Source organism: Cryptomeria japonica, chromosome 4 (assembly GCF_030272615.1).
Source record: "Cryptomeria japonica chromosome 4, Sugi_1.0, whole genome shotgun sequence".
Lineage (NCBI taxonomy): Eukaryota > Viridiplantae > Streptophyta > Pinopsida > Cupressales > Cupressaceae > Cryptomeria > Cryptomeria japonica.
In genome coordinates this window covers 709,510,530-709,523,782 of record NC_081408.1, presented here as the reverse complement: position 1 = coordinate 709,523,782, position 13,253 = coordinate 709,510,530, and the positions used below count along the sequence as shown (strand labels likewise).

The following is a 13,253-nucleotide window of genomic DNA, read 5'->3' as shown; positions in this document are numbered from 1 at the left end:
AGAATGCATATTTCAGATAAACCATCAATTTTTCAACAGCTATATATAATCTCCAGAATGTTAGATTATTAGCTGATGAAGTATCCACATTCTTTCCTTGAGAGAATTGTACTTTTCCTCATAGCAATTTCCAGAGTTACTTAAGTTCAAAAGGATCATGCTTGTACTGGTTATCAAGCACACATTCTGTGGAACTTTATGATAGTGGGGTGTCCTTGAACTGTGAATGCCTTGCTCCTTAGTATACCACTAACATCTGACCTGCAAAAAGCTTTGTAAGTTGTGGTTCACCCATCTTTGATATCCTTGATGTTTGGTAATCGTTATAAGCTTTCTCTTTCATTCATTACATCCTCTAAGAACAGTCATTGATATTGCAGCACTTGTATTGTCTAGGCATTTGACTGAACTTTCTTTTCCTTGACTGTCATTGCATTCTTTGATGAGATTGTGTTTTACCCTTGTTAAATTTCCGACTTTGGCACATGCTGGGAGTGCGCTGGCAAATGTGAAATGATTCGTTTGGAGACCTGTTAGTTGCATTTGGTAAAATAATGTGACTGGTTTGTGAAGGTACCCATGTCTTCTGTATGCTGTAATAACTGTATTCATTTTACAAGCTTCTCCCAAACTTCCGCACTTCACATACATGCTGATAAGCTCATTCTGAAAAATTGTGCATGTAGCAAATACAAATATTCTGTGATTGATGAAAAAGTGGACTTTTTCCCCTTAAAAAAAAATGTTCTTGAGAATGCAAGTCTCTAATAATTGAAGATATGTAGAGGAGTCTCCAGGTGAACTGAAAATGCTCCCAGACTTACCAACATAGATTGAATAACAGTGCAGATTTTCCTTGCTCCAATTAGTCATAAAATGCCATTGCTACCTTATGTCTCCTGACTGTGCATTTTGATCTTATGTAGAAATGAAGTTCGAGCACGAGCTCGTGACACTCATTTCATTACCAGTTGATTCTGATTTCATTGAAGTTTATTGTTTGAACATGCATTAAAATAACTCAGATACTCTGTTTCTATACCAACCTGTTGCATTGAATTGTTTATCTTCATTATGTGGTATTGACCCGTTTAAATACTGTAAGGTTTCACATTGAAATAATATGTCCCTTAAAACAGTTTATCCATTAATGTTTTCTTTTATGTATATCATGAATAGTAAAGTAAAAGGTTTCATATTTAAAACAAACATGTCCCTTTGATACTTCAGTTGGTTTCTTCATCATTCCATTTTGATATTTTGAGATTAGTTACTCTAAAAGGTATGTCGGGCTCATACCCGAAGGGAGCCTCGGTCAGGGGCACATGCCAATTAGAGTAACTAATTATCTGCACATGAAACAAACACATTAGCATAAACATTTCTTTCTCCTGAAGCAGTGATTTGTGTCTTTATCTTTCCCGCCCTTTCAAAACAGAAATAAGATAGGATATGATAAATGATATATTGTAGGATAATCTTTCATTGCTTAGATCTTTTGGATCTAACACCTCTTCTCTTTTGTGCAGGAAAGTAGGGGTTTTTCAGAATTTGAAGATCGAGAAAACAGTCATAAGGGCAACGGGACAGCCAATAACCAGTCAAAGCAACCCAAGGCAATGACTAGTTATCCTTACACTCACTATTTGATTCTATCCTTTTCTGTTTTGGATATGTAGGAAAGATAGAAATGCTAAGCTCACGGCTTGTGTGAGGTTTTAAGAAATTCAGTGCATGTATAAATATGCTTCAAATGCATGAACTTAATTTGTAATCTATCATTGTTCAATACAAATGAAAATACCCCTTTTTTTTTTTTTTTTTAAAAACACTGCAATGTACCTTTTTGTAAATGCAATCATTTGATAAAAATGCATCCTTTGGCTAAAATTACATGGGTAATGAAATTTTAGGTAACAATCACCACAACAAAAGACATAGAATGGATTTCAACCCGTCGATACCAGAGATTCCACACGCAAATTTCCCTAGTGTTGCTCACATAGGATGGGAAGGACGATGCTTTGGGCCAACAAAGATAGCAACAAAAGCAGAGGCAATGCCCCTAGTGATTGTTCCACAATAAAAGGTAGCGAAGTCTGCAAGAGGACAGATAGAGCCTATCTAGAAGATAATTGAACCCACAATTTCAAGGATATGTGTTGGGTCCTTGCCTTGAACCAGTTTATTCGATTTGATATGGAGACCCTCGATGAGATGTATAATAGTAGTAACGATCTATTCGTTTCGTGTTTCCATAGTGGGCTATAGTCAAGTGAGTCATCATGTTGTCCCCTAGGTCCTAGGCAAAAGCTATATAGTGGCTGAAACAAGCACTCCTAAGCTTACCTGTAAATCCTAACACTGAGCTTAGGTCGATGCAAAAAGAAATAAAGTTGTTTATCTCTTCACTTATACATCACTCAAGGTTGCGTTGGCAACAAAAACCTCCCCTACATATTGGCTCCTATGGCTTATTCCTCTCTCCATCCAAAGGGTTAACCCCCCTCACATAGTACAGTTCTATATACAGATCCAAAGTGAGTAGCTTGAAGGCCATTGATTGCACTTATTACCGAGGTGATTTATAAAGAGATCATAGGGTTAGTTAGGCAATACAAATAATAGGTAAACATGCTTACCAATTGCAATTGTTTCTTCAATCACTGGCTCATTCACAACTTGTTTTGGGTAAATTGAATATGGATCCGAAACTGTACGTACCTTTTCTTTTGCGAGTGATGCCTCTGCTAGTATTCTTTTAATTTTTTTCTTTTTTTATGTGGATAAACGGGTGTAGACATCACTGGGATTTGTTTCTCGAACAAAAATGAAATATAATAATTGTCATTGGATTCTATATCTAAAACTGGCTATTAAATTAGATACGAATCTGCTTTGACTAGTCCATCGATTGGTACTCAAATTGGCTCGTATGCTACCTTCGCTATGGTTAGTGCTACTTCCATCGCTTCAACTACTCGTGCAAATAGTTGAGAAGCTTAGTAGGTAATGGCTAGGATGGCTCAATATGCAGTGGCCTGGGTTTCACACCTTTTATGTATGTGGGGAAACTGCCTTCTTAGAGTGTTCGGTGATAATATACTGGTCTGTGATGGGGAGAATCTTTATACCTATCTGCCTAGTCCTTTGCCAGATGATTCGCCACTCGATGGTTCATCGTAAGAGGTCTTTCCTACAGCTATTTACTCCCACCCACCTTATGCTTCCTACAGCATGCATGAGATGCTTTTGTGGTTACCCCATTTACTTCGCAGCGATTGACCTCGCTATTTATGATGACATAGACTGTGCAATCGACGAATGATCATACTATATAATCCCACCCAAACTATGATGGGAAAATTGCTTGCTAGAAGAAATATGGTTGTGCTTATTCTTCAATTGGAGCTTCTCTCATTGCTTGACTTATTATTATTACCTAGAGACGCTCTTGCCTTGACTAAATTAATAATCGTTCAAGACTGCTTCTGTTGGTGGTTTATAAACTGCCTATGCCCATGCGTTATTAATTAGAGCTTTGTTGCTCTTGTTGACAATTAGTATGAAAGGTAGGCTAGCATAAATATAAGGACCCATAACCAGTGGTTAGATGGTTAGAGATTGGGATCGAGAGAAATGACACAACCCCACTAGGAACAAAGGCAACGGGGTGGGGTTTCTACATGGACTGTTGAGTCTTTATCTCAATCAACAAGGACTAATGGATTTGGAACCCAGCGAAGGGAAGCTGGGACAGGTACGGATGCTAGAAACCAAGGTAATGGCTCTCCAATGGGCACTACAACACATGCTTCAACTGGATCAATAACTGGCTTTAGAGATCTTCAACCACTCTCAAACTCTCAAACATCTTGTCAATATATATACATGAGATATAACTTAAAGTATAAGTCCTTTCTTATATTTAAATGTTGTATTTCATGTATGTATCAGTTATTTTCAATATAAAATAATAAACAATATAAAAAGAAATAGGATCTCATTATATTGTTAAAATAGGACCCCATTTTGTTTTTGAAACAGGATCCTATTTCAAATTTTGGCTCAAGATCTTGAAGCATAACGAGATCCCATTTTGTTTGATATATTTTTTGGTTTTTGGCTAAGTCTGAAACTTCCACTAAGTGGAGTCAACTTTGTACATTTACCCTTAAATACCATGTATATGATTGATATAACATTCAATATTATAAATATCTCTATCTCTAAACCACTCTCCCCTTGGTTCTCTCTCTCTCTCCCTCTCTCAATGGTCTCTCCCTCTATATGTCCCTCTCTCTCTATCAAGTCTCTATCTCTCTCTAGTCTCTCCCTCTCTCTATCCCTCCCACCCTAGACCCGGATAACTCTCTCTATCAAGTCTCTATCTCTCTCTAGTCTCTCCCTCTCTCTATCCCTCCCACCCTAGACCCGGATAACTCTCTCTCTCTCTCTCTCTCTCTCTCTCTCTCTCTCTCTCTCTCTCTCTCTCTCTCTATTGATCCTCCTATTTCCCCTTCCCTCTCTTCTCTTTATAGTCTCTCTCCCCCTCCCTCCCTCTAAGTCTCTCACCTCTCTACCTTTGTCCCTCTATGGACCTCTTAATTGATCCTCCACTTTTCCCTCTCTCTCTCTCTCTCTCTCTCTCTCTCTCTCTCTCTCTCTCTCTCTCTCTCTCTCTCTCTCTCTCTCTCTCTCTCTCTCTCTCTCTCTCTCTCTCTCGGGTCTATATGTAATATTAATACATAACAATATTATTATATTATTATATATTAACAATACAAAATATTTATAATATCAAGTAATGGATATCCTTTAATAACGGATGTCCATTACTTCCTTTTTTTTGGCGCAAAACCTTTGGCACCCTTTTTGTTGGCTTTGGTATCAAATTGAACTTAAAATGAATATCCATTTGGTTGACCTACAAAAAGGAACAAATCAATTGTTTCGAGCATTATCCCCACTTTCTTTTTGTTGTCGCAAAGCTTGTGATCTCTGTCTATATAAGACAAATTTCACGTTTTGGACTACTTGTTTTAACAAAACTCAAGATATCAATCATATTTTGAATCTTTTTGCAAGTATAATGGGGGAAAACAATCATCATAAACAAAAATGCAAGATAAAACCCACAATGGAATAAATCGAACCTTATAGAGAAAAAGATAGAGAAAGATATAGGAAGAAAAGACCAGGTATATCAAATACTCATCAAGGTGCTCAAGCTTCTTCTTTACCCGTAAATGTTATGTCAAGTGAATATGAAATTGAATTTGAAAATGTGGAGCATGATATTGAAATTGATTTTGGAAACGTTGATATTGAAAATGAAAATGTTGAAATCGATTTTGGAAATGTTGATATTGAAAATGAAAATGTTGAAATCGATATTGGAAATGTTGATATTGAAAATGAATATGTTGAAATTGATATTGGAAATGTTGATATTGAGAATGAAAATGTTGAGATTGAAAATGAAAATGTTGAGAATGAAAACAAAAATGTTGATACCATTGGAAATGAAAATGTCCAACATTATGTATCATCAAATTACATGAGAAGAGAAGAACTTCGTGTGGAAGAAAGATAAATTGAAAATCCAACACATTCAAGAATCCCAAAAATGATTAGTTGAGATTGGTGAGAACATAATTGAAAACCTTGAAGGAAAGAGATCAACTCAAACCATTCAGTTGTGGGCTACAAAACTTTTCGATCAACACTTTAGCAATAAGATTTGACCGAACAATGCCAACTTTGTGTACAATTGCTAAAGAAATGCAAAATGAGATCTTTGTTGGACAAATTGAAGATTCATATGAATTAAAAAAATGAGAAAAATGCTATTATTGTCAAAAAATATTTTCAGTGCTTTCAATTTTATTGGAAAGACTAGTAAGAAAAAATATAAGAGAGTAATCACAACCTCACGAGTAAACCATCATTTGAGGAAGGCTCATTTATTGAGGAAATCTTGTCTTGATATGAACTTGAATTGTAAAACATTGTTTAGAGCACTCAGAAGAATAACAAGACTAGATAGTCCTCTTCAAAATGATACATGGGCTTTTAGTGGGAGGCTTCCACGTGTTGACAAGAAGCTAACCGAGAATGTAAATGATGAAATTCAACAAATTTGGCACTCTAATTCAAGAGTATCGCCAATGTGAAGGATGTTTTAAAGTTGAGAATTGGTAAGCAAGACCACACACCACATCCTAAATATTTCTTGGAATGTAGCCAAACAATTTTGTGAAAAATACCAAAATTTGCAAATCTCACAAAGGGCTTTTGAATCTTGTAAGCCATTTTATTGTGTACCTCTTAAAATTTGTAATACATGTTGTAAATACCATGTGGAATTTTCATTGTATCATGATCTATTATGTTATATTCCTATTCTACTTTGCATACTAAAGAAATTTTGCAGGAGTGTTGTGTATTGCAACTCCCTAAGTCATCCAAGGACTTGTTAGATTTATTTTTATGTGCTAAAGATCATGAGGGTAGTGAACATGAATTTGGAAAGAAAATGGTTGAAAAAAAGAGGTACGAGATAGTGAAATACAATTTGAAGAGTGGAGGTGAAGGTTCTCAATGTAAGTCGGTAATAAGAAAAATCAGTGTTGTTGATTTTGTATCAAATTTTGAGAAAAAACTTTTCTACAAGTAAGCAAGGCATAGCCACAAGTCTTGATGGTTAGATGAGCAATTCAAGATGTGTAAGGTCTCTTCTTATTGGTACTATCATATTCGTGGTCATTTTTTCTTAAAACTACACATTGCAACCACAAAATGAGGTACAATCTCAGTATTACAATTCTATTACTGGTTGCTAATTTTGTGCATATCACATATGGACATGCCCACGATGACACAAAAGAGGACGAGGAGATAATTAAGGAGTACCAAATCACATAAAGGTCTACTAATAGGTATAAATGGTTTGTGGTGGCCCTCGATTACTTCACTAAATGGGTTGAAGATGTTCCTACAAGAAATGTGACTTCAAAAATGGTCATTGAATTCTTGCTCAACAACATAATCACCAAGTTTGGAGTGTTATTAAGGATTGTTGATGATGATATAATATTTTTTAAAACTCGGAATTTTGTTGGCATGTGCTCACAATACAAGATCCCTTTAACACATCCACCCCCTTTATCATCTAAAGGGATTGGAAAAGAAAAGTCAACCAATAAAAGCATCATGGATATAATCAAGATGAATTTGGATGCTAACAAGAAAAGACATGATGATAAGTTGAAATTTGTTGTGTGCACAAATAGAATAAAATTTAAGAAGTATACTAGCAAGAGCTCTTATGAGTTGGCATATCATGTTGACGCCAAATCACCACTTGACCTTGAATTGTTAATCTACAAGTTGCTAAAACAAATTGATGGTAAAAAAGAAGATATCATTTTCTAAAGGACACGTTAGTTGACTGCGCTAGATGAGTCAAGAAGAATGGCTCATGAGAAAAATTGTTGAGGATTTATAAGAGTGTTGTCATAAGGGATTTCCAAGTTGGAGATCTTGTCCTTTTATGGAATTTCATATTAGAGACAAGGACAAACATGAAAGTTGATTCCCTATGGCTTGGCCTTATCAAGTTGCTAAATGATGCACTCAAAGAACATTTTACCTCAAGAGTCTTGATATAGACCTCATGGAGCTACTAGTTCATGGTCAACACTTGAAGCAGTACTTTCCAGAAGCAATGGTGCTCAAAATTTTGGTTGTCAAATACAATGTTACATCTTTCATATTAGTTTTGATCCATATGGCCAAGATGGTGTTTTCTTTTATTGTGGTGAAATTTTAGTCTTCTCGGAGATCTAGATTCCCGTTGTGCTTGCAAGAGACACACGTCCCCAACTAGAGCCAATATTGGCAGCTCATTTTATTGTGTCTCATTTTGCCCTATTCTACTGTAAAGGTCTTCATTTCACTTTTGTGGGCCTAGATTTATAAACTATTTGAGATAGTTGATGTTGGTTATTTATGTTTGTGTGCTCCTTTGTCCCATGTTGTGCCTTCTATTGTCACTTAATTAAACAAGTTGAAAATCAAAATTTGGTTGAGGATATTTATGCCTATATACCTTCCTTATCAATCCCAACTCGGCACTTCAAACCTTAAAAGTTAGCTAAGTATTGTTTTGTCAAATTTTCAGAGTTTTGGAGGTATCCATCCTTGCATGCCTTTCTTGTCACTCGTGAAACCTTGCCCAATGGCCTTATGAATTGCTTGAGTCCTTTATTTATCTACATGTCCGAATATCAAGGTTACCCTTTCTCTCATACCAGCCATTCATCTTTCTGATCTTTGAAGTCTTAAAGTTTATTTTGCCTAAGAGTTGTGTTTATCGACACTTTGGACTTTCAGAGTTTCCCTTGCACCGATATTGTTCCTTTGCATCCTCAATTCCTGAAGTCCAAAATTCTTCAAAAGCCTAAGTCCTTCATTTGTCAGAATTTTGGACTTTATCATCCATTCATCCGTCAGTAGTTTTCCCCATCAACTTTGATCCTCATCTTTTCAAACTTTTTCATCCTTTCATCCTCGTCGAATTTGTCATCCTAGTCATACTTCCCCCAAAAATCTGATCATTTGACATCTCCCTTGGTCCATTCCAAAAAAAATTCTAGAGTCTTTTGGACTTTTAGCCTTTCCCATCCCTTCGTACCATTCCAAAAAAAATTCTATAGTCTTTTGGACTTTTAGCCTTTCCCATCCCTTCGTACCATTCCATCCATCCTTGAAAATCTGAAACTCCACCTTTCTTCTGTGGACATCATCCCCTATATGTTGACGTCATCCATCCTAAGCAATCTTGTCCATGCTGACAGCATTACCCTTTTAGAGTTTCAGAGCCATGCAAAAATAAGGAAGTTTGGTGGCTCGACGTACGACAAAAGAGTTCATGTTAGGGCATCGGGGGATTTTATGTTCCTTTCTTGGGTCCAATGGGCATGAAGGTAAGCAATGGCCTAATACTCTACCGATAGCAATATGACCATTCATGAAGACATTTTTTCTTCCACTTACCACTTTGAAACACCATTAATGCTCCTGCAATGCCCTACAACGACCAATTCAATCTGATGGCAACCATAAATCATTCTAGGTCAGTTTTGACATGGATCCAAAGGATAAATACAACACATAGCTACTTCAATTTTTTTTGTAGAGCCTCGAGATTTGAGCATCATTCCTAGATCACGTTTTTGTGATTTTTTTTGGCATTTTCCTTGTCCATGCATGCAAATGTGCACACCATTAATAACAAAAATGACGTCTTTTAAACAATTGATGCCTCTCATACTCTTTGGAAATGCAAACGGATGGTTCATGATGGATTTAGGTTTAAAATATAATAAAACTCTCGTAAGAAGACATGGTCACTGCCTGCTATTACAAAAATATCACAAATTTCCAAGGCCCTCGTGCAAGTTTGCACGTTTAAAATTTGATGTCAACTTGTAGAAGGATACATGCAGATTTAGTTTCATTTTGATGGGGAGGGGGAAGTCATTTGGAGAGAATAAAAGAATAGTTACAGAACCAACAGAATAGAGATATTCATGGGAAAGCCTAAGGTTTTAACCTTCAATTCTAGGTAAAGGTATTTTGGTAATAATCTGAGTTCATCCTAAATTTGTAATAAACATTTATATAAACTTTATAGGTTAAATGATTAAGACAATCAACCTGAGTTGAATGTCTCTTTATGCATGGTATATATTTCTGTATGTGTTGTTCAGCTAGTCAACTAGATGATTGTAAAATCCTTGCAAAGCCTTTGTAAGGATCTTTTCAACACGATAAAGGAAATGTATAGGCATGTTCAGTAATTATTAAGCAGAGTCGCTTTATATTCTCCAACCATTTATTGTTTTTCTAGATGTATATGTAAAGCCTAGCTTGTCAATGCATTTTGAAGGGCATAGTTTTTTGTGATGTCTTGATTAAGATTGATTAAGATATCACCTTGGTTTATGTTATTCCATCTTTTGTATAACTCAATAATTCTACACCCAATTGCAAAAGATACCAGTCTACTCCTGGCTCCATGTTCCCATCACCCAACACAATTAAACAAAACAATTGATAATCACTTTTTGAAATTGTGATTTTAGTTAGTCATGCTTCCATGTACGAGTGCATTACAATAATAGGGATTGTCACTAGTATCTTACACACTATAGGATAAACATTCTTCGCTACACTTTGTGTAGCCTTGCATGTCCACACCGGCATATAGGTATATGTAACAGCAATATTTAAATACTTTGTGAAAGGGGTATAGTTTGTAGCAAGCAAATGTTTGATCACAACATCATCAATTAGTTTAGCACCTTAGGGAAACCCTCCTTGGTCTTGTAGAGCTGTAAGTGGAGTTCTTACTCGCCTTAACAATTGGTCCTAAGTTGTCCAACCATAATATATATTTGCATTACAATAATAGGGATTGTCACTAGTATCTTACACACTATAGGATAAACATTCTTCGCTACACTTTGTGTAGCCTTGCATGTCCACACCGGCATATAGGTATATGTAACAGCAATATTTAAATACTTTGTGAAAGGGGTATAGTTTGTAGCAAGCAAATGTTTGATCACAACATCATCAATTAGTTTAGCACCTTAGGGAAACCCTCCTTGGTCTTGTAGAGCTGTAAGTGGAGTTCTTACTCGCCTTAACAATTGGTCCTAAGTTGTCCAACCATAATATATATTTGTGGTAATCTTTTTGGATTTGACACCTTTGACACTTGGTAGATTATTAAGCCTTGAGGATTTGGGGGTCCATAGATTAGATTACCAACCCCTACCTTATCAAGGCAATAATGGTGGTCACAAGCCCTAAAATATTTAGCAAACTTTTTTCTCATCTCCAACCCAAAAAGTGGAAAGTACAGTGAAAATTAATGAGGATGTAAAAGAAAATGCAATAAAAAATGATATTTTATAGTCTAGATGAAGTTATAAGCCCGGTGACATCAATAAGATACATTTAATCTAAAGGTTGGTAGCCCTTAGTATAGCATAAAACATCTATTCTTGAGCATTTCAATTGACTTTTTCTGTTAATGAAATTTGAAAAGGGAAGATAGCTGAGAGAAGCATACATAAAAAATTCACAAGAGCCAAAACTGTGCTTGAACAAATTTTATCTAAATTCATCCATTTCAACAAACAATCTTTTTTATCTAACAAAGCTCTTGAATCATGGAATACAATTAATATTGCTTTCATGCATAAATTCACAATGCAAAACAGCTTCACAAAATTCTTCATAGCGATTGAACTTTACTTGATTAAAAGCCTAGATAAAAAAGAATTATTTTATTATTGTCAGCCATCAGAATCAGCTGTATTCTCAAATGTCAATTACATACACCTCAGAAATGTGTTGTCAAGAATTCAAATACAATTTTGAGACTCTATGTTCTGGAAAAATATGAAATACATAATATTGAGACAAATAATTATTCTGAGAACATGTACTTCTCCTTAGTTTCCCAATGGAAGTGAAAGCAAATTAAAGAGACCAAAGAATCTTACGATCCCAGTTCGCTTGTTGCTAAAGGCTGTAATCACTAACTGTTAAACTCAAAGCATCATGAATTCATGATTTAAATAAAACGTAGATACTGAATCCAATCTCACAACTATACAGGTATTGGGTATTGCTTGGCATTTCAGTGTTTATCGAGTCAATAGATTTAGAATTACAAGCAAATTGATAATAGAAAAATTATTTCATACATTCTCTTGATTTTAAGGGGGTTTATTGGACAGAGTATGGAAGAATATAGACACTTTTCCTGAAGTTCAGGTAGAAATTTAAGGTATAGAATATTTGAGAATGGCCTCAGACAAAAAAATTTTAAACATCATGATGAGATAGGATCGTAAGTATATGAAAGCCAGGGATGTTGTAATGCTGCACTTGCTGTGGGCCGTTTCTTAGGATTGATTTCAAGAAGATATGTAACAAAATCAATAAATCCTTGATCTGCCATGTGAAGTATGTTCTGCAATGAGGTCCTCTTTGGTGTCAAAAACTCAATTCCATTTGTATCCTGAAAGTATGCAAGATTAAAAGTATCAGTTCCACTAAAGATTCAACATTCAAGTATAGCAGTGTGAAGGAGAACCAATCTTTTCTCAAGCAACAAATGCCACTATACATCCAACCAGCAGCTGATGCTGGTAGATCAGGAATAAATCAGGAAACATAAAAGAAGATAAACTCATCTTAATATTCATTCAACTAAACAAAGGTAACTTGGACAGGCCAACTGCTAAATATTGGTCAAATTTCAAATTAGAGTGTTTATACTTTATAGTCTCAATACAAGCGTGGTTCTATGATATATAGTAGTTTTCACTTTTTATCTAAAGGACATTTATCGTGCCACGTCATAGTTTTGACCTTCTATATTTCTCAGATCTTCTAAAATGTAATAATCTGTTTTAAGAAGCAACATACCTGATTTCGTTCATAAAGCGTGTAGCTTTTGGTAAAGTACTTGTGTGTCTCACCCCCCATGACAAGCATCTCTTCATCAATTGGCCCAACTACTGCAATCATGCTAGCTAACAAGGTTGCTAAGGAGTCGCTTTGAAAGAGAACCTATAAAGCAGACAATTTGTGCACAACAAATAAATCAGTCTAGATTCCAAATGATTACATTTTGGATTGAAATGTTGATTGTTAAATGCCCTTGATATGATATGGTTGTAAATTAAGAAGAAGATTCTTTTGAAATGTCCCTTCAAAAATTTTCAAACATCAAACAAGGATATAAATAACATGTCAAAGGATTCATCACTCTTTTTGTACATTTTCAAAATTCTAGTTTATTGAAAAACAAGGACAACATACTATAAAAGGTCCTACAATATGGCTTCTTGATCCCTAAAATAGGCTCCTGTGTTTCCCAACCAACTTATGTCTTCTATATATATGTCAGCAGATCGATTCTCATATTGCTTCTTAAGATGAATGCAAAGTGAACTCTCAGCTGTAAATTTCAGCCAAATTCATTTTCAAAAATAGCAAAGAAACTACATTTTTTGATTAAAAAACCTTAAGTAGTTATGAAGAAAGTGGTATTGCACCCCCTTGTTTCCAATGATATGTAAATGAAAATCAGGTAGATTAAAAAGAATAATTTCTGTAAATAATAGTAAAAGAAATATCTATACCTCAAATTGTAATCATTGGAA

The 13,253-nt window shown here is 35.3% G+C and overlaps 1 protein-coding gene across 5 annotated transcripts in view; it reads right to left on the bottom strand.

The window, feature by feature from the left end:
• Positions 1–11,348: 11,348 nt before the first annotated feature.
• The window catches only part of LOC131036188 (uncharacterized), a 72,344-nt gene continuing 70,439 nt past the window's right edge, over positions 11,349–13,253 (bottom strand). For all 5 annotated transcript variants that reach the window (XM_057968013.2, XM_057968012.2, XM_057968016.2 and 2 more), the window contains 2 exons: positions 12,514–12,657; positions 11,349–12,103 (listed from right to left, as the gene is read on the bottom strand). In XM_057968013.2, coding sequence (XP_057823996.2) covers positions 11,915–12,103; positions 12,514–12,657 — 333 coding nt within the window. In that variant the 3' untranslated portion in view covers positions 11,349–11,914. The remainder of the gene's footprint in view (positions 12,104–12,513; positions 12,658–13,253) is intronic.